Source organism: Brachyhypopomus gauderio, chromosome 2 (assembly GCF_052324685.1).
Source record: "Brachyhypopomus gauderio isolate BG-103 chromosome 2, BGAUD_0.2, whole genome shotgun sequence".
In the NCBI taxonomy this organism is placed as follows: Eukaryota; Metazoa; Chordata; class Actinopteri; order Gymnotiformes; family Hypopomidae; genus Brachyhypopomus; species Brachyhypopomus gauderio.
In genome coordinates, this window is record NC_135212.1 from 10,794,890 (window position 1) to 10,816,369 (window position 21,480).

Consider the following 21,480-nt stretch of genomic DNA (forward strand, 5'->3'; position numbering starts at 1 on the left):
CCCATGGTATTGGTGACCTAAGTAATCTAAATGACTAATGTACATTTTCTGACAGAAGGAAAATTTTCTTTGACTTCATTGTGCAGAAATATGCTTTAAAAGGGTACATTAAAACACATTACATTTAAATCCAGACAGTATATGACATATACATTGATAAATTATATATATCTTGTCTTTTTAATACACACTTATTTACAGCAATTAATTCATTAAATAAATCTCTAATAATCTCAAATATTAATATGTCAAGCCGTTTTTCTGTTTTCTTTCCTCCGTGTTGTTTGTGTAGTGTCCACCATGGTTTGCTGTGTTGCATGGGGATGCTCCAATCGAGCAAAAATGTATGGTTTCCCCACTGATACTGAGAGGAGAAAAAAATGGTTGTCTCAACTAAGCAGGAGCAATCTTACCCTCACTAAAGATTACAACAGCAAATATATATATGTGAGGTAATCATCAAACACTGCATTTGCACTTTTCACAATAAACACACTATTGGAAAGCTTAATGCCTGATTTATTAAAATACAGAATAGTGAACAAAAAAAATCTAAGACTCCAGACAGACTCGGGTGCAGGGTGAGGGTGCTATCTAGTTGCAGGCTCCATTGAATCCCCTATGGTTCTTTGGCTTAAAGAGAGAGAGGAGAAAAAGACAGGAGAAAATGATTATTATGAGTATTGATGTGATATGAATTTGAACTTGTTGCACATCCTTGGTTGTTTTTTATACGTGTAATGAGTGTATACGTATCCAGTAAGTGTTCTCTAATACTGTGTATTCACCCACTATGGAATATTTATATGGGTAGACAAAACTGAGTTGTCATGTGTGAGGAGTAAACTCACATCACTCTGCAGGCACATTTTGAGGCAGACCAGTTCATCAGAACCAAACAGGACAAGACTAGGCTGAGATCAGATGCTGTTCCCACCATTTTTGTGCATCGCCCCGCACTCAGAAAAAGGAAGCCCCCTGCACTACGATGCACCACTGGACCTGTAAAGACAGGGCCCATAGCTGCTGATCACAGCTATAGTGTTGACACAGAGGTATAATAAGTATGACCTCCTAATAATTATATTATTTCTTTAAGTGATAGAATATTTAAAACTTAATCACACTAAATAGTGTATGTCTTTTATATCCAGCAGTTTCAAAAACTGAGGAAATACGTTAATAAAATAAAATTAAAATAAATATAACGAAATTAAAAGGAAAATAAAATAAATAGAAGGATAAATAAAATAAAAGGAAATAAAACGTTAGCTGGTACTCCAAAATGGATATCCTCGTTTCACCTCCTCGACCCAACACACTCTACAATCACACTCAAATGTTATATTTAACCAATACTTAGCTACCCCGCAAAAACATCGCGTTTAGGTGAAATGGCATTAAGAGAGGAATTTACAATTAATAGGCTGTCAGTCGTTAATGTGAAATCTCGCTAACCGTATTCGCGTTGTCTTAGCATAGATTTAGTTCCCTAAATCTGCTTATTAAGAGGTGGATAATTCACTAAAATGTTTTAATGCACATTTTAATGCACATGTTAATTTGATTCTGATGTCCTTATAATACACAATCTGATTTTTTAAGCGTACTAACCTGTAAAAGTGTATCACAGATGGTCCACTGCTCCAGTTTGACTGCGCTGCTCGTATTTGCTGCTAACTTCCGGGAACTATTGACAGGCTCCACGATCCGCCATTGCTGTAAAAAACTGGTCCATTGGAGTGAACGGAGTTGACGCGACTCTCTCTCTATTCACCGTATTTCGCCACGCCCACTTTCAAGTGTGCGTTTCTTCCGCCTTTGTGTTAGAACTTCCGGTCAGCTATTTTCGCATTAGTGTACACTACTACATTTTAATGATTTTTTTCATAAAATAGGCATTCTTGTCTATTTACTTCTTTACTTAATTACTTAAAATTACAAAATGAATGCAAGGAAAAGATGTGGCCACTGATAAAATAGTTACTTATCTGATAGCCTCACAAGCACCCAACGCGTTTACTTCATCGGAGCTTCATAACCGAGCCATTTCTCGGGATAAGGATGATCTGGTGTTGGTTTCCCCTCCACAAAATGATAAGAGCAGACGTATGGACGTTTGGGTGGATGTTTTAAATTTAGCGCCTTCAGCCTTAGACACAGGTCCTCTTCTTTGGAAGGCGGTGGATATAAGTTATAAGGTGCCCCGCAACACTCAGATCTTTTCGAGTTGTGTTCGTAACACTGTTGGTCAAGCACTGCTACATCTTCGTGCTGCGCGGTTTGTTTACAAGCCCAGCGAGCCGCTAATACTTTTAAAACCGGCGTAGTGGAAAACTGGAGACTAGCGGTATGAAGTATCTGTGATATTGTGATTGTGATTTGAGTCTCGTTGGTGAGACGCGGTTCTTCTGTCACACGTTTGGAATAAACCACATACGAGGTTCAGCAAAGGCACCGCACACGACTGAGGGAGGTTTAAAAACTACTGACACTGTGTTATTTTCTTCCTAAAAGTGAGCGCAGGTCAGTGGCGTTGTAACGAGTGTTGATAACGGAGTTTATCCACTTTTTACCTAGAAAACAACAGTTGTGTACATAACAGAGCTCGTAGTGTGCTCCAAACGTGACAAAGTCCTGAAGCATATCACGACTTATGTTTATATCGAAGTTTGTGCTTGTTTTTGTACTTAATACTTAATTTGTGTCCATTTTACATCCCCCCCGCTAATAATTTACACTCGCCATCCCCCATCTTGTGGCTCTTGGTCTCTGACGGGTTGGCCACCTCTGCTCTAACTAAACATATTATGCTAGTCATTTTGTGTTTGTTGTCGTTTTGCTTGTAGGCTAATCGGCATCAGCGTATCCGTAGCACCGGAAGTTCCAACACAAAGTCAACCAAGATGGCCCTGCCCAGCGTTGTCATGGAAAATAGCGTGAATAGGGCTCTGCTTTTAACCTGCGGCGGTCATTGTGACGTCATCGCGTGCGAGTATAAATAGACGCGCCCGCCCCACACGCGCTCATTTAAATACGCGATTTATGACATATCGGATCTACAGACGGATTTACAGAACTTCTTATCCATAAAACACGTGGACAAATCAATTAACTTCAGCTGTGAGTTCTATCTATATTCTATATTTATAACCACTGATTTTAAAATTACATTCTTTTAAACTACGCTTCAGCTTAAATTAGAACACAATTTTTTACGATTTAAATTGTGAATTGGATGTTTTGTAGATATTTTAAAATAGTTACCAAACCAGGCTGCGCTCACCAAACAGCGCATCAGGCGCATGTACAGCGCTTTCTTCCAGGGGTTATTGTGGCTACCCAGATATTATTGTGAAAGGCTGTAGCTAACGTTAGCTAGGAATGTATCTTAATTGTATTTGGATGGAGTTTGCATTATTTCACTTTTAGCACCCCGAAGCACCTTTACAAACTGTTGTCAGTGGGTTTAATGCATTTAATCGGATATTTTCAGTGTTTACTCGGTTTTCGGTGTGCGGCGCAATCAAACAAATACTTAAGAATAATATGAAACTGTCATTTGTCAAGCAGCTATAATCTGAAGACAGGTTCGAGTTTGGCATTGGCAAATAAGTTAGCTAACTAATATTACTAAAACCGAGACCAGCGAGCGGTTTTGAACTTGGACATGAGACTCTAGTCGGCTGTTTCATCTGTCGCTGCCCGTTTCAGCATGTTTCACTCAGTTTATAACTGTGTACCAGCTTAAGCAATAGAACACGAGAGGGAGTGTGTTATCGCGAATAACGTCACGGCTGTGTTCACAGCGCGTTCAGTTGTTCTGCTGTCATTGCAGTCGACCTAATCGTTTTTGTGGTAAATGTAGGTTCAGAATTTTATGTAAGTGTGGAGTCACACTCTTTTTCTGAGTCTGTCCAAACTGGCTGCAGGTCAAACGTTATGTTAAAGGCATCAATTAGATTAATTTTTGCAGGTTGTTTAAGCACAGATACATAAATGTTGCGCGCGCGCACGTGTGTGTGTGTGTGTGTGTGTGTGTGTGTGTGTGTGTGTGTGTGTGTGTGTGTGTATGCCGTTCCTTGGCAACGTGTCCGCGGAGTGATACAGATTAGCGTTAGTTTTCCAGCTAGCTAACGGCTTGTTGTGTAGCTAATTTGTGAATTGAAGTAGTGCCTGCTAACTGTTAGCTCGTTTAGCTAGTGTTGCTAACGTTAGCTACTCTGTGTTGTAATGGTGGTGCTGGCAAACGGAGCTAAAATGAGCCCTTTACAACTGCCAAATCAATTAAGGTCATTTTGTAAAATAAAGGGAATAATTTAAATAAATAGAAGGCTTGTCTTCTCTTTCTTTAACCTATTTCCTTTAGTTGACAATATTCGTGTTTTTCACATCCAAAAAAAGATGTACTAAATTCATAGTGCTCAGTTTTGCTGTAACAAACGTGTGAAAGTCGCATAATCTGTACATTATGAATAAAATGACACCACAAATAACATTAGTTTTCCTTGTATGTAGCAAATACATCCAGTAATATTTGGATGTCTAGACATTACAAATGTTTATTTCTGAACTATACTCAGTTTTCTCACTATGATGTGAAATACTGTCTGTGTAGGCAGCTTCACTCGGTTTTAGGACAGACTGCTCCACCTGGAGGATTTTTCACTAGCTGCCACTGGTATACAGAATACAGTGGAATCTGTAATAAAGAATTTGTTTCGTAAATGTAATGATATAACAGGAAGAAATGATATATAGCTGTTGTATAAGTGATTTGATGAACACAATGCATGGTGGATGGATGATGCAGCAGTGCAAGTGTAAGTGTTACAACTGTACTGAGTTCAGATGGGAAGAAGAGTTTAAGAACACATGGAAGTGGTGTATTTCTTTCAAAGAAATCAAACAGCTTTGTAGTGATTTAATAATGGTGTTTTCTTCTGTTTTACAGATGAATGCTAAGAAGATCGACACCAGGAAGAAGGACCAGAGATCTGAAGTGCCTGCCAGGCCTTCTGTGCTCTACAGGGGCAAATTGGGAGAGAATGTGAGTGTGGGAAGAATGATTTTCACCTCTAATGAAAACACTTTGACTTAATCTGGACCGGTTTATGGTTGCAAATGTTTTTACTTCAACCATCTTAAGTGTTTGGGATTGAGTTAGTTGGATGTGTGCGGCAGGTTTAAAATGCTTTTGATGTTATTCTTTCCTGACAGCTCACTCGACCTTTCCCAGACTTTGACTTGTGGGATCCCAACATGCACCTGACTGACTGGACCTACAACAGTCTGCATGATTCACACTTGAAGAGCTACTTTAGCAAGCCAAATAGGAAAAGGCTGCTTATTAAGCATGGCCTTATAACTCGTGATGAAAAGGTACACACATTTTTAACAGGACAAGATATACATACATTTTCAGAAAGTGATAATATTAGACTTTGAAGTATATTACAATAATATCAGAGTTAGAAGAAAAGGTTCTAAACCAGCACTTTTTCAGGTTCTGTGCTCTCGGAAGGAATTCAGCCAGCACACGAAGTACGTGAAGACTGTTCAGCAGAGCTGGGAAAAGCTCTTTGTCCAAAAACAGGCAAGTCAGCTGTCATTCAGTTAAACTGATTTACATATTTAAAACCTTCACTAACAGTTAATGTTGGAGTAAGATTCAGAAGTGCAGAGTTGGACTAAGCAGAAAACTCAGTACAACATTCTGAATCTTTGTGTGTGTGTGTGTGTGTGTTAAATATATAGTATATATAACATCAATATGTCATAAAGCATGTATAAATGAACGTCCTTAAACTGATTCTTATTTGCAATTGTAACGTATCAATTTATCCTTGCAGAAAGAGCTTCTGAAAGAATTCATGCTGCAGGGACTGAGAGGCGAGCTTCCAGAGCATGTCACTATTTCAGACACGAAACAGTGGCTCGTTTATAAAGGGAAGAATACCTTCAAGACAATGTAGGTTTCTGTAGCTTCAGATTCAATAGTATAAAAGTTATCAGAAGTTACAATGATTTATGTAACATGTAGATTTGATTTATTTAAGATTAAAATTGCTTCATGTTTTTATGTGCAGGTATCAGAAATTCATGAAATGGAGTGACCCTCAGTGTGCTGAATTGGTAGGAAGGCGGTTTAGCATGAATATACTATAAAATAATACATGACCAGCTGTGAAGCAGTGTTGCTGATTGATCAGATGTTGACTGGGCATTTAAGGTTTATCTTGACCATGTTTGTTTACTTAGGTCTGGGAACTGAGCCATCGGTTTCAGCTTGAGGAGCTGGAGAAGAAGATCATCCGAGAGCTACGACTGGAAGGCCAAGGCCAGGAGCAACTGGAGAACCTGAGCAGATTTCTCTCAAGGGCGCGACCTGTTCTCTCCATTTCATCTAATGAGTAAGAGATTTAATGAAATTTAGTAATAATCAAGCTTATATAATGGACGACAGCTGCTATGTGAAACACAAACAAGACAAACTTGGTTTTTTTGTTTTGCTTTTGTTAGGCGTAACAATACATCCGCTGAAGATGACGTGAGTTTGGTTATTATTCATACTAACAGATAATGCTAGATCAGTGACCATAACATTTAAAATGCACTACTCTAGGTTCTCATTATTATTTTATAAATCATGGTATTTCAAGTACAAATGAAAATCAGTATGCGTTGAAGTGTTTGAGATCTTGATCCTAATTTGACATCCTGTTTCAAACCCAAAATTGCACAGATGACAGTGGAAAATCTGCACAATTTAATTAAGAAAACCACAACTTCTTTAACAAGAGAAGTAAAGGAGAATCTTGCCTCTGTTATGCTGGAGGTCCTGCATGAGGAATGTAGTACACCATGCAGTAGAACAGATTCATCCAGTGATTTTATCCCAGTGTCTTCAAAAGAAGATGTGGACCAGATAGCTGAAGAGCCCATTGTCACTGCAGTCTCTTGCCAGGACTCTGTTTCACCTGTCATCTCAGGCACAGCCAGTAAAGAGTACCGCAGTTCTGTTTTGCTGAACGCAGTAGGTCTCTCAGGACACTCGAGTGGATACTCTCTGGGCTCTGGGGCAAAGCGAGCCCTCAGCAAAACCAAGGTTGACTGCTCTAACCAGGAGAGTTCCTCAGCAGTTAAGCTGATCTCCAATCCTCCCTCAGAGTCCAGCGACTCACCAAGTTCTGCCAAGTTGGATAACAACAACGAGATTGTGCTGAGAGTTGTGGACATAACTGTAACCAAAATGATGATGGAAACCTTCAGGTTACACAGTTCATCTCCTGAATTGGCAACTCTCATCCAAGACTTTGTGAGCGTTGTTTCATCACATCCCCAGCATGAGATTATTTTATGGCTACGTAGTGCTGTTGTCGAAACTGTAATGGAACAGTTCTTTGAGACAGAAGGTAAACTTCAGTTCAGTGCATTTTGGATTTAATTGACATTTTATCTTATGTAATCTAGGGGAATGAAAGACGAGAATAAATTTTATGTAGGCATTTATGCAGTGACTGAAAGACTAGAATAAATATAATGTATGCATTTATGCAGTGACTGATGTCGGAGATGCAACTGGAGGTGAAAGTCTTGCAGACACTGTAGTTGCAATTGGAGAGACTGCTACGGAGATGACGAAAATGGAAGAGACCCCAACTGGTAAGTATCAGCAGCAGGAGTCACTAATCAGGTCCTAAGTACTGATCTGTTTCATCTAGGCTGGTTAATAAATGTTACTTTTTTCTTTAACACAAAGGCTTAGGCATTTATGCAGTGATTGAAAGACGAGAATAAATATAATGTATGCATTTATGCAGTGACTGATGTCGGAGATGCAACTGGAGGTGAAAGTCTTGAAGACACTGTAGTTGCAATTGGAGAGAATGCTACGGAGATGCCAAAAATGGAAGAGACCCCAGCTGGTAAGTATCAGCAGCAGGAGTCACTAATCAGGTCCTAAGTACTGATCTGTTTTATGTAGGCTGGTTAATAAATGTTACTTTTTTCTTTAACACAAAGGCTCAAGACCCAAGAAAGTGAAGCGAGTCCGAGCATTCTTCAGGAGGGCTTGGCAGGCAGTTAAAAGGACATTCTGCTGTTGCCACTGATCCAACAAGATTTGCCCTCAAAATGATTAAAAAAAAAAAAAAAAAAAAAAAAAAAAACCTTCTCTAGCATTTCAGTTCTGTGAATTTTACTGATGCTGTTCCATCTGTAAAGGTAAAGACAGTGTCACCATGGGCAACAGATGGAATTAATCTGAATAAAGAATATTACACTGGCACCACTGTGATAAAAGAGGGTTTGGCCACATTAGGTTATAGAAATTCTCAATTTAGGGTTATTGATAACAGAACAATAGTGTTAACCATGTCTTCAAGCAAAGGTTTTGCAGTGCTATTGTATCCACAGGCAACAAACCATTAGACCCTTCTGACATTCTTCTCACACTGTTATATGGCTGCAACAGGTTTACACACATCTGAAAACAAAAACATATACATTCAGATTATTTAAACTATCTGGTTTTCCACATATAACTTTGAAATAACAAGTGTAGTCATAGAGTGTACACTAGACAGATTGAAAGTAAGTTTACAGGAAAAAAAAATGTTACTCAAAAGAAAAAATATACTTTACTCAAGAACAAGCACTTCAAAAAGCAGTTTTAACACATGTATCAGGAGCATCTAGTACTGTAAAATGTTTTTGTAAATTTATGCATTCCTAGAAGTCCTAAAAGCAGGTTTTAAAAATTAAGAACATTGTAGAAAAAAGAATGCAATGAAACATTTTCAAAATGGAATGGAAACATACATGAACCATGAATCCCTGTTTTATGTGCACATGAAAACCTTTAAAAGTATCAGTATTAATATTAGAATGGGGACACTAGACATGCTAATGTGTGAATCTGTTAAACCACCAGTCCTGTTCTCCTGTACGATGTTGTTAATCACTTGAGTAATCATGGAGTTCTTAGTGCTAGGATGGACATGCTCCACTTGTTTTGCTGTTTCCTGATGTTTTCATTGCTGTTACTGTGGTGTCCGTTGTCGATCAGAAGAGGATGGGACCCCCTCTTTCAGTCTTGGTTCTTCTCCAGGTTGAGGAATATATGGTATGACAAATAAAAAAATATCATTAAGAACCCATAGAAGACCAACAAGACGGTACATAGTTGACTTCAAAGAGAACAGCAGGACACTGCAGTCCAGACCTTTACACTTACAGCATTTTAGCAAATGCCCATAACTCACTAGTTATATTATCTACACAATCTGTAACCCACAGCCGTGATAAGTGGATCCTAAATAAGTCATGTGACTCCTTACAAGCGATGAAACACTCCCAACAACACAGAGTGGTGACATCAACAGTTAATTTTTTGTTGGCTAAGTAAAATGTATGCCGAGTCAGTTAACTAGCATGTTTTATCTTTAACACAATGCTATCTGTGTTATGTTCAATGGTATTTTTAAGCAAAATACTTGATGTATATGAAAAATATTTTAAACAAACAATGACAATAATAATAATGACAAAAGTTATTGATCCCACGAGTGGGAAATTCAGTTTCCCCAGGACCCCGGTGTAAAGCACAGAGAACCTAGAGTGGCCACACTTCAAGGTGCCGCCGTACAGATTAGGGAGAAACATAGAGAAATAAACATTAGGAGGAGACAAAAAATATGACCAGATTATTCTCACAAACAGGACAACAGTCTGTGTGCATGCAAAACATCCCCATAGCACATACAAGCATTGATAACACAGACAGTAAGCAGTGAGAGGCGTGATTCATTCAGAGAGGGAGTGGGGGAGCCAGAGGCCTGGCACACAGTCTTTGTGTCAAAGTTAGCGGTGGAGGCGACAGTCTCTGTGTGGGGGTAGGAGCAGGTAACCAAGATGACGACCTTCTGGGAGAAATTTACAGTGGAAATATACATATTAAATAAAGCCAAGAGTACAAGCAAGTAACATTAAAAAAACTTTTTATATTCTGCTGTTTTGTGTGGACGGTACATGCACAGGGAACTGTGGGTAACTGAGGAGCAGGAAGCATACGTCAGTCATGTCTTACAAATCAGGTTGAATGTAGGCTGCATTTCTAGGGTGTATTTGAAGGGCCCTTCAGTTGGAACAGCCTCCTATGATGTAATGGCTGATTGATGCAGCCTATCTAAGCTTTAGCCTAGATCTTGTAACGCAGCTACTGTGTCCCTCTCTCCAACAGAACTCCTCCCATTTCCTCTACAAGACAGTTTATTACACGTAGACAACATCCATCACTTTCCCATCAGTGCACAATACACATTTTGCCAACAAGCAAAACATTTAACAAGCAATATTGTTTGCAATGCATATGTAGCTTTACCTTTCCTATACGTTGCAAAACACATTTTCCACTGCTGAGTCTGGACAGGGACACAGCCTTTCTGCCATCATGCAAAATTAAGGGATGTCCAAGCAAGAACAGACCAGCTTGGGCAGTTTTTACAATGAATTCAATTTCGCAATGTCCTTAAAGAGCTGAACATTGATGCTCTGTAAGCAGTTCTGTAAATGTGTGTAATTTCATTTGTGCTTCTTTGCTGCTGTTTGACCAGGGGAGTCTCATGGTTGCCATGACACTCTTCAGATGGAGTTCTTCTACACGTCTTGATCCACACTGGTGTGCAGAACCTCTGACATCTGCTGTTCTTCACCCAAGAGCATTACAATGGAAAGATCACATGTTCAACATCACATGGTGGCATAACATCAATGAGATCTCACAACATGCTGACACACGTATTACTTTGAGAGCAGTATGACAGAAAAGGGAGCTGAATACGCTGGTCAACAATTATTTAGTTTCCTGCAAATAAAACTCCCTGTTTATGATGTATTTTTGCATAGTGAATCCAAATGTTTCCAGTACATTTGTAAATATTCATTATTGAATGATGAATGAATGAATGAACGTTCGATTTATATAGCACCTTTCAGAATACCCAAGGCGCTTTACAATTTCAACACAGGTACAAGTCACAGACAACCAATCACACACACAGCGGCGAGAAGCGGAAGCCAATTGCGCACAGCGTACTCTCTACCAGGATCCACAGCCCCCTGGGGGACTGAATGGGGTGCAGGAAGGGGAGAGAGGACAGACCCTAGTGGTAGAGCACCATCCACCACTGGGCATACAAGCACACACACACACACACACACACACACACACACACACACACACACACACACACACACACAGACACTAGTTTTTATTGAACAGAGAGACACAGACACACACTCAGGGACTGTCAGGGACTGCCAATTTACCCAGCCTCCATGTTTTTGGACTGTGGGAGAAAACTGGAGAACCCGGAGGAAACCCACACAAACACAGGGAGAACATGAAAACTCCACTCAGATAGGGACTTGAACCCAAGACCCCAGTGCTGAGAGGCAAACGTGCTAACAAGCCACCATGTTGTTGCTTATTAATGAATAAGTCATATACACTGCTCCAAACATTTAAGGTAATGGGGTTTAGGGTCTGTCCCAAATCCAATAAGCTGCCTAAATAGGCTTTGATTACAAACGTTTGATGCTGCCTTAAAATTCGGCCAGATGAAGGTACCTCAGTAGGCAGCATATTTAAGGTATCTAAGAACTGTGACAGCCTACGTGTCAGGACAGCACAACCTCAGTATGATAATATAGCAGTTTTGCTCCTCCAACCCTAAGTTATGCAATTGTACTGTTGCTAAGCAATATATTATATCTGTGACCCATAATAAAAGCAGTCGTGAACCGTACATACTGGCTATGGGCCTTCACTAGACACAGACAAATGAAAACATGACCGTAGTATTAAAAACACGTCCATACTACTGTTGTCATCATCGCGTATACTATGTGCAACGTATTATTTCTCACAATATCCACTTTTTCGTTGAATGACCGTCTGGAAAATGGCGTTGTTAGCAATACGCTGATGCTTGGAAAACCTCACGGTGGTGCTGGCTAAGAGCTGCTAACTTGCTAGCACACTCACTAGGGGAAGCCCCTTAATGGGAAATTAACAAAACAAAATTCACAATCACACTAGAAAAAAAGCGAACACACTAGACCAGACACAAGAGATGTGACAACGCACTCACCAGCTCCAGTCCCAGACGTCATACACAGTGTTCAAACACACACACACACACGACGAAGGACGAGCAAACATTCGAGGCATAGGCAGTCTCGTGTGAGAGGAGCATTACCCCAGTCGTGGGTTCTAGTCCCCCCCATGTTACATATAGTGTGCAAGACAAAAACATTTAGACACGGCGGGATGAACGGTGACCGACCCAGCTCCCTCTCACACAACACTCGACAAACATACATCACGCAGACAAACACCACGAGACCTGACCACAAACGAAGGAGAAAGTAAAGGAGGCTGGCAGCTTTCGAAAGGTGGCTGGTTATTCTGTGACGGGCGAGGAGTGCGGTCATGCCAGTCTCAGGGAAAAAGGAGGGTTTAATGATAACATGCACCAACTAAAGACCTGTGACAAGATTGAAATTAAGGATACAATAACCATCAGTCAACTGGTATTAAAATAAGACTTATATAGACAAATGACCCTCAGGTGGTGGCCTGATGGGCCCCCCGTATTGTGACAGACAGCTCATCCCCCCCCCCCCCCCCCCCCCCAAGGCAAACTTCACAATGTACCAAGTGTCCAAATTGTTCTTTTCAGGGAATGAATGAAAGCCTTGGCATGAAGTCTTTAATTAATATAAATGTGTTGTCCAAGTGCTTAGGATCAAGAAACATTCATTAATATTTCACTTGTAAATTAATGATATATTATGTCAGTGTGTATTGTTCTGTATCATCAGTTGGTCTTGTATCTACTCAATAACAAAAAATACAGATGTCATTTTTACAAACAGGGAATTCATGAATAAGGCCAGTGGAATCCAAGAGAAAAAAAGAGAAGACTTGTAAATGGACTCATTATACAGACAACTCCGTTACAGTTGGGAATGTGCAGTTATAAATTACATGAAAATATACATTTTCATAGTTTTGTCCTACCTTCAGTGTTCAGATGGAGATGATATTGGCCTTTATTAGCACCACTCACATCATAGGTGTCTAATCTGTATCTTCCTGAGTCCTCCCTCTCCGTACTGGGTATTATATTGGTTCTGTTATCAGCTATAAACTGCCATCTTGGCTGATACAGTAAGATTCTGATCTTTTTATATTTTAAAATTACACTGCTATTTTCCTTTTTTAAGATAATTTCATCCCCATCATCCAACTCCAGGTGAAGTTCCTGTCCCAGAGCCCCATAACACGTAACATTCTGATTAACTCTGCAGACAGCAGGACCCACAGACATCACACCTGCACATGAAGAACAGCAAGAACATTGTCATTAACAGCAACACAAACCAATCATGGAGGATGTCCCAGTGCAGTTGATGACAGTTTTCCACTGAGTGTTTTCAGCTGCTGTAATGCCCCGGAGGTCACGTGAGGACACAGTTGAGAGTTTATTACTTAAATCAAAAGTAATTTTAGTGGGAGAGGAGGAAATAGATAGACTACCTACACGAAGAGCAGATACACGTTTACACTGACGATGGGGTATATTAAACATATATCACATCAGAACAAAGGGGTGTACATAAAAATTGCCAGAACTACACAGGGTGACAACTCAAATGACTATTTTAAATACAAAACCACAGGAAAAACATTGGAATACATCAGGGCAGACTCAAAATGGCTAAACGCTGAAACTAAGTAGACACTAAACTAAACACGAAACAGTAGTACTGACATGAACACGAGCATGAATCAGAGCTAAGAGGATAAGAAGATGAGGTAATTAATAATTAGCTTACACAGATATATACAGCAAATACCGGAATACAACGAAGTTCACAATCAAAGACCACCAAAGACGAGAGAGAAATGCAGAGTATAAGTAGCCAGACTAATGAGGGATAAAACTAGATGCAGGTGACGGTGATAGCTGGGAACGAGGGGGTTGAACAGCACCGTGAAAATGAAAGTAAACAAAACACACATGGAAATGGAAAAACACGGAAGAGGGGAATAGACAGGGAGGTGATGGTGGGGTGGGGCAACACGTTACAGCTGCCCCGTGTCACTGCACCGGCTGTAGCTTGTACAGATGGTGCTGGACTTCACGTGTCTCAGAGTCGTGGGTTCTTATAAACAACATTTAATTCTGTTTTCCAACACACCTGTGTCCTGTTTCAGCGCCCTGAGTTACATCACATATACTGTTGATGCTTTCTTCACCTCCAAATTGTTGTGACTAGTGTTACAAAACATCCTTCACATTTTGTCGTCAAGGATGATCATATCAGCTATGCAGCTATGCAGCAATTTATACAAAGTAATGTTTTTTATTAATTACATTTTATGTGTAAAATGTGTTAGAGGTGTATTCAACTACACTGTAAAAAACAGAACTTAAAATTGCTCGCCTTACTATGATTTTTAGTTTAGCTGAGCCAAAAATAATTAATTGCACCATAAACTATAACAAAGTAATTGGATCGGCTTAATTTATTGAGTTTCTTGTTAAAAGTTGATCTGACCTTACAACCTACATTGTCAAAATATACAAATTGTAGTTGAACCCTAGTTAAGGCCAGGCCAACTCCTTTGCACATGCTCAATTTCACTCCTTAGTTGAGAACGGGGCGGGGTTTGCGATTGGACTCCGGACATCTTGAAATGGATTTCACCTGCGGCAAGCAGCGACCTACGCTACTCTGAACTGAATATTAACATCCAAATGTGTTTTGTCATTTGTCTTATATGACCCAACTTCCGGCCCTGTTATGCGTATTATGTGGTGTTTATGTCTGTATAGTGTTATTAATGATTATTAATTATGTGTTATTAGTTAAGTCACCCCGGTCCATTTTTTTAATGTACATGCGCATTATTGGAGTTTCCCCTCCATGTATGTGTAACGTTGCCGTCTTCATGACCTCCCCATGTGTTTCATGTGCAAGGCCAAGCTATTTGAGGCCTTGAGTTTGATCTGACTGTGCATGTGAGTGCCAATTTTCTTGCGAGGTGAGAATAAAACCTCTGTTCTTGATAAGAATGGTCTTGTCTGCAGCCTCTTTCTCCCACACCACGCCACAATATAATAAGTTGGCACAACTTTAAAAAATTTGGAACTCTTGGTATGTAAAATGTACATTTTGAGGTTCATATACATGAGCAGAGTAAATGATCTGAACAAGATATAATAAGTTAGCATAACTTGAATCATTTGGAATTATTTGTAGGCGATACTTAAAATCTGAAGTTTATATACCTGTGAAAAATAAATAATTGGAACAAAAAATAATAAGTTGGCTCAACTGTGAGTGAATTTCTTAAAAACTTAAGAGTTTGAGTTGGGATCAAAACTCAAAAATCGAGTGCAGTAAGTTGCCTTGAAATTTTGAGTTTTCTCAACTTTTTCGTTTTTACAGTGCACATTGACATGCTATAGTAGCAAATCACTATGCAATAGATAAAAAATTAAATACTGCTCTTTTTTAGCCTTACTGAGAAGTAGTGCTGATAGAAGTTCCATATGCCATACTTTTTCTCGTTAGTAGCAGTAGTGTGCAAATAGCTGTAAAATTTTTATTTCAACACTATAAAATATGATTGTCAGACATTTTAGCTGAGCCTGTCAGAGCTTGATTACTGACAAGTTTCATTTCTAAGTAGTGTTTTAACCTTTTGAAGGTATTTTATGCATCCAAAAAATTGGAGATTTTTTTATATTGATACGCAAAAGTTACTTTTAACCTGCGGCGGTCATTGTGACGTCATCGCGGGCGAGTATAAATATACGCGCCCGCCCCACACGCGCTCATTTAAATACGCGACGGACGGATTTACTGAACTTCTTATCCATAAAACACGTGGACAGATCAATTAACTTCAGCTGTGAGTTCTATCTATATTCTATATTTATAACCACTAGTGATTTTAAAAATTCCATTCTTCTAAACTACGCTTCAACTTAAATTAGAACACAATTTTTTACGATTTAAATTGTGAATTGGGTGTTTTGTAGATATTTTAATATAGTTACCAAACCAGGCTGCGCTCACCAAACAGCGCATCGGGCGCATGTACAGCGCTTTCTTCCAGGGGTTATTGTGGCTACCCAGATATTATTGTGAAAGGCTGTAGCTAACGTTAGCTAGGAATGTATCTTAATTGTATTTGGATGGAGTTTGCATTATTTCACTTTTAGCACCCCGAAGCACCTTTACAAACTGTTGTCAGTGGGTTTAATGCATTTAATCGGATATTTTCAGTGTTTACTCGGTTTTCGGTGTGCGGCGCAATCAAACAAATACTTAAGAATAATATGAAACTGTCATTTGTCAAGCAGCTATAATCTGAAGACAGGTTCGAGTTTGGCATTGGCAAATAAGTTAGCTAACTAATATTACTAAAACCGAGACCAGCGAGCGGTTTTGAACTTGGACATGAGACTCTAGTCGGCTGTTTCATCTGTCGCTGCCCGTTTCAGCATGTTTCACTCAGTTTATAACTGTGTACCAACTTAAGCAATAGAACACGAGAGGGAGTGTGTTATCGCGAATAACGTCACGGCTGTGTTCACAGCGCGTTCAGTTGTTCTGCTGTCATTGCAGTCGACCTAATCGTTTTTGTGGTAAATGTAGGTTCAGAATTTGATGTAAGTGTGGAGTCACACTCTTTTTCTGAGTCTGTCCAAACTGGCTGCAGGTCAAACGTTATGTTAAAGGCATCCATTTGATAATTTTTTGCAGGAGGTTAAGCACAGATACAAAAATGTCTTGCGTGTGTGTGTGTGTGTGTGTGTGTGTGTGTGTGTGTGTGTGTGTGTATATGCCGTTGCTTGGCAACGCGTCCGCGGAGTGATACAGATTAGCTAGCGTTAGTTTTCTAGCTAGCTAACGGCTTGTTGTGTAGCTAATTTGTGAATTGAAGTAGTGCCTGCTAACTGTTAGCTCGTTTAGCTAGTGTTGCTAACGTTAGCTACTCTGTGTTGTAATGGTGGTGCTGGCAAACGGAGCTAAAATGAGCCCTTTACAACTGCCAAATCAATTAAGGTCATTTTGTAAATTTAATGGAATAATTTAAAGAAATAGAAGGCTTGTTAATGTCTTCTCTTTCTTTAAACTATTTCCTTTAGTTGACAATATTTGTGTTTTTCACTGTTTCACATCAGTTTTGCTGTAACAAACGTGTGGAAGTCGCATAATCTGTACATTATGATTAAAATGACACCACAAATAACATTAGTTTTCCTTGTATGTAGCAAATACATCCAGTAATATTTGGATGTCTAGACATTACAATTGTTTATTTCTGAACTATATTCAGTTTTCTCACTATGATGTGAAATACTGTCTGTGTAGGCAGTTTTAGGACAGACTGCTCCACCTGGAGGATTTTTCACTAGCTGCCACTGGTATACAGAATACAGTGGAATCTGTAATGAAGAATTTGTTTCGTAAATGTAATGATATAACAGGAAGAAATGTTATATAGCTGTTGTATAAGTGATTTGATGAACACAATGCATGGTGGATGGATGATGCAGCAGTGCAAGTGTAAGTGTTACAACTGTACTGAGTTCAGATGGGAAGAAGAGTTTAAGAACACATGGAAGTGGTGTATTTCTTTCAAAGAAATCAAACAGCTTTGTAGTGATTTAATAATGGTGTTTTCTTCTGTTTTACAGATGAATGCTAAGAAGATCGACACCAAGAAGAAGGACCAGAGATCTGAAGTGCCTGCCAGGCCTTCTGTGCTCTACAGGGGCAAATTGGGAGAGAATGTGAGTGTGGGAAGAATGATTTTCACCTCTAATGAAAACACTTTGACTTAATCTGGACCGGTTTATGGTTGCAAATGTTTTTACTTCAACCATCTTAAGTGTTTGGGATTGAGTTAGTTGGATGTGTGCGGCAGGTTTAAAATGCTTTTGATGTTATTCTTTCCTGACAGCTCACTCGACCTTTCCCAGACTTTGACTTGTGGGATCCCAACATGCACCTGACTGACTGGACCTACAACAGTCTGCATGATTCACACTTGAAGAGCTACTTTAGCAAGCCAAATAGGAAAAGGCTGCTTATTAAGCATGGCCTTATAACTCGTGATGAAAAGGTACACACATTTTTAACAGGACAAGATATACATACATTTTCAGAAAGTGATAATATTAGACTTTGAAGTATATTACAATATTAATATCAGAGTTAGAAGAAAAGGTTCTAAACCAGCACTTTTTCAGGTTCTGTGCTCTCGGAAGGAATTCAGCCAGCACACGAAGTATGTGAAGACTGTTCAGCAGAGCTGGGAAAAGCTCTTTGTCCAAAAACAGGCAAGTCAGCTGTCATTCAGTTAAACTGATTTACATATTTAAAACCTTCACTAACAGTTAATGTTAGAGTAAGATTCAGAAGTGCAGAGTTGGACTAAGCAGAAAACTCAGTACAACATTCTGAATCTTTGTGTGTGTGTTAAATATATAGTATATATAACATCAATATGTCATAAAGCATGTATAAATGAACGTCCTTAAACTGATTCTTATTTGCAATTGTAACGTATCAATTTATCCTTGCAGAAAGAGCTTCTGAAAGAATTCATGCTGCAGGGACTGAGAGGCGAGCTTCCAGAGCATGTCACTATTTCAGACACGAAACAGTGGCTCGTTTATAAAGGGAAGAATACCTTCAAGACAATGTAGGTTTCTGTAGCTTCAGATTCAATAGTATAAAAGTTATCAGAAGTTACAATGATTTATGTAACATGTAGATTTGATTTATTTAAGATTAAAATTGCTTCATGTTTTTATGTGCAGGTATCAGAAATTCATGAAATGGAGTGACCCTCAGTGTGCTGAACTGGTAGGAAGGCGGTTTCGCATGAATATACTATAAAATAATACATGACCAGCTGTGAAGCAGTGTTGCTGATTGATCAGATGTTGACTGGGCATTTAAGGTTTATCTTGACCATGTTTGTTTACTTAGGTCTGGGAACTGAGCCATCGGTTTCAGCTTGAGGAGCTGGAGAAGAAGATCATCCGAGAGCTACGACTGGAAGGCCAAGGCCAGGAGCAACTGGAGAACCTGAGCAGATTTCTCTCAAGGGCGCGACCTGTTCTCTCCATTTCATCTAATGAGTAAGAGATTTAATGAAATTTAGTAATAATCAAGCTTATATAATGGACGACAGCTGCTATGTGAAACACAAACATGACAAACTTGTTTTTTTTTGTTTTGCTTTTGTTAGGCGTAACAATACATCCGCTGAAGATGACGTGAGTTTGGTTATTATTCATACTAACAGATAATGCTAGATCAGTGACTATAACATTTAAAATGCACTACTCTAGGTTCTCATTATTATTTTATAAATCATGGTATTTCAAGTACAAATGAAAATCAGTATGTGTTGAAGTGTTTGTGATCTTGATCCTAATTTGACATCCTGTTTCAAACCCAAAATTGCACAGATGACAGTGGAAAATCTGCACAATTTAATTAAGAAAACCACGACTTCTTTAACAAGAGAAGTAAAGGAGAATCTTGCCTCTGTTATGCTGGAGGTCCTGCATGAGGAATGTAGTACACCATGCAGTAGAACAGATTCATCCAGTGATTTTATCCCAGTGTCTTCAAAAGAAGATGTGGACCAGATAGCTGAAGAGCCCATTGTCACAGCAGTCTCTTGCCAGGACTCTGTTTCACCTGTCATCTCAGGCACAGCCAGTAAAGAGTACCGCAGTTCTGTTTTGCTGAACGCAGTAGGTCTCTCGGGACACTCGAGTGGATACTCTCTGGGCTCTGGGGCAAAGCGAGCCCTCAGCAAAACCAAGGTTGACTGCTCTAACCAGGAGAGTTCCTCAGCAGTTAAGCTGATCTCCAATCCTCCCTCAGAGTCCAGCGACTCACCAAGTTCTGCCAAGTTGGATAACAACAACGAGATTGTGCTGAGAGTTGTGGACATAACTGTAACCAAAATGATGATGGAAACCTTCAGGTTACACAGTTCATCTCCTGAATTGGCAACTCTCATCCAAGACTTTGTGAGCGTTGTTTCATCACATCCCCAGCATGAGTTTATTTTATGGCTACGTAGTGCTGTTGTCGAAACTGTAATGGAACAGTTCTTTGAGACAGAAGGTAAACTTCAGTTCAGTGCATTTTGGATTTAATTGACATTTTATCTTATGTAATCTAGGGGAATGAAAGACGAGAATAAATTTTATGTAGGCATTTATGCAGTGACTGAAAGACTAGAATAAATATAATGTATGCATTTATGCAGTGACTGATGTCGGAGATGCAACTGGAGGTGAAAGTCTTGCAGACACTGTAGTTGCAATTGGAGAGACTGCTACGGAGATGCCGAAAATGGAAGAGACCCCAACTGGTAAGTATCAGCAGCAGGAGTCACTAATCAGGTCCTAAGTACTGATCTGTTTCATCTAGGCTGGTTAATAAATGTTACTTTTTTCTTTAACACAAAGGCTTAGGCATTTATGCAGTGATTGAAAGACGAGAATAAATATAATGTATGCATTTATGCAGTGACTGATGTCGGAGATGCAACTGGAGGTGAAAGTCTTGAAGACACTGTAGTTGCAATTGGAGAGAATGCTACGGAGATGCCAAAAATGGAAGAGACCCCAGCTGGTAAGTATCAGCAGCAGGAGTCACTAATCAGGTCCTAAGTACTGATCTGTTTCATGTAGGCTGGTTAATAAATGTTACTTTTTTCTTTAACACAAAGGCTCAAGACCCAAGAAAGTGAAGCGAGTCCGAGCATTCTTCAGGAGGGCTTGGCAGGCAGTTAAAAGGACATTCTGCTGTTGCCACTGATCCAACAAGATTTGCCCTCAAAATGATTAAATAAAAAAAAAAAAAAAAAAAAAAAAACCTTCTCTAGCATTTCAGTTCTGTGAATTTTACTGATGCTGTTCCATCTGTAAAGGTAAAGACAGTGTCACCATGGGCAACAGATGGAATTAATCTGAATAAAGAATATTACACTGGCACCACTGTGATAAAAGAGGGTTTGGCCACATTAGGTTATAGAAATTCTCAATTTAGGGTTATTGATAACAGAACAATAGTGTTAACCATGTCTTCAAGCAAAGGTTTTGCAGTGCTATGGTATCCACAGGCAACAAACCATTAGACCCTTCTGACATTCTTCTCACACTGTTATATGGCTGCAACAGGTTTACACACATCTGAAAACAAAAACATATACATTCAGATTATTTAAACTATCTGGTTTTCCACATATAACTGAAATAACAAGTGTAGTCATAGAGTGTACACTAGACAGATTGAAAGTAAGTTTACAGGAAAAAAATGTTACTCAAAAGAAAAAATATACTTTACTCAAGAACAAGC

The 21,480-nt window shown here is 39.3% G+C and overlaps 2 protein-coding genes and 4 long non-coding RNA genes across 6 annotated transcripts; 4 read left to right on the forward strand and 2 right to left on the reverse strand.

Moving 5' to 3' along the window:
• Positions 1-502: 502 nt before the first annotated feature.
• On the reverse strand, positions 503-2,934 carry LOC143508765 (uncharacterized). The gene is made up of 3 exons (XR_013129458.1): positions 1,615-2,934; positions 852-1,036; positions 503-633 (listed from the first exon to the last, which is right to left on the reverse strand). It is a non-coding gene; the product is annotated as an uncharacterized LOC143508765 (long non-coding RNA).
• A 130-nt stretch (positions 2,935-3,064) lies between these two features.
• On the forward strand, positions 3,065-5,588 carry LOC143508764 (uncharacterized). The gene is made up of 4 exons (XR_013129457.1): positions 3,065-3,123; positions 4,955-5,050; positions 5,221-5,382; positions 5,507-5,588. It is a non-coding gene; the product is annotated as an uncharacterized LOC143508764 (long non-coding RNA).
• Positions 5,589-5,855: 267 nt separating this feature from the next.
• LOC143508766 (uncharacterized) lies at positions 5,856-8,269 on the forward strand. Its single transcript, XM_076997403.1, has 8 exons — positions 5,856-5,971; positions 6,090-6,135; positions 6,262-6,413; positions 6,523-6,550; positions 6,746-7,415; positions 7,561-7,665; positions 7,824-7,928; positions 8,026-8,269. Exons 1-8 carry the CDS (start codon positions 5,874-5,876, stop codon positions 8,112-8,114), a joined length of 1,293 nt encoding a protein of 430 aa, XP_076853518.1. The 5' UTR covers positions 5,856-5,873; the 3' UTR covers positions 8,115-8,269.
• A 1,758-nt stretch (positions 8,270-10,027) lies between these two features.
• LOC143508767 (uncharacterized) lies at positions 10,028-13,946 on the reverse strand. Its single transcript, XR_013129459.1, has 3 exons — positions 13,906-13,946; positions 13,088-13,402; positions 10,028-10,709 (listed from the first exon to the last, which is right to left on the reverse strand). It is a non-coding gene; the product is annotated as an uncharacterized LOC143508767 (long non-coding RNA).
• A 1,996-nt stretch (positions 13,947-15,942) lies between these two features.
• On the forward strand, positions 15,943-18,431 carry LOC143508768 (uncharacterized). The gene is made up of 4 exons (XR_013129460.1): positions 15,943-15,991; positions 17,787-17,882; positions 18,053-18,214; positions 18,342-18,431. It is a non-coding gene; the product is annotated as an uncharacterized LOC143508768 (long non-coding RNA).
• Positions 18,432-18,680: 249 nt separating this feature from the next.
• Positions 18,681-20,972, forward strand: LOC143508769 (uncharacterized). Its single transcript, XM_076997404.1, has 8 exons — positions 18,681-18,796; positions 18,915-18,960; positions 19,087-19,238; positions 19,349-19,376; positions 19,572-20,241; positions 20,387-20,491; positions 20,650-20,754; positions 20,852-20,972. Exons 1-8 carry the CDS (start codon positions 18,699-18,701, stop codon positions 20,938-20,940), a joined length of 1,293 nt encoding a protein of 430 aa, XP_076853519.1. The 5' UTR covers positions 18,681-18,698; the 3' UTR covers positions 20,941-20,972.
• The last annotated feature ends 508 nt before the right edge of the window (positions 20,973-21,480 follow it).

Coding starts and splice junctions, on each gene's coding strand:
- LOC143508766 (XM_076997403.1), top strand. CDS start 5,874: ATGCTGCAGGGACTGAGAGGCGAGCTTCCAGAGCATGTCACTATTTCA. Junction 6,551..6,745: donor ATACATCCGCTGAAGATGAC/GTGAGTTTGGTT, acceptor AAAATTGCACAG/ATGACAGTGGAAAATCTGCA. Junction 7,666..7,823: donor AATGGAAGAGACCCCAACTG/GTAAGTATCAGC, acceptor GCATTTATGCAG/TGACTGATGTCGGAGATGCA.
- LOC143508769 (XM_076997404.1), top strand. CDS start 18,699: ATGCTGCAGGGACTGAGAGGCGAGCTTCCAGAGCATGTCACTATTTCA. Junction 18,961..19,086: donor ACCCTCAGTGTGCTGAACTG/GTAGGAAGGCGG, acceptor TTGTTTACTTAG/GTCTGGGAACTGAGCCATCG. Junction 19,377..19,571: donor ATACATCCGCTGAAGATGAC/GTGAGTTTGGTT, acceptor AAAATTGCACAG/ATGACAGTGGAAAATCTGCA.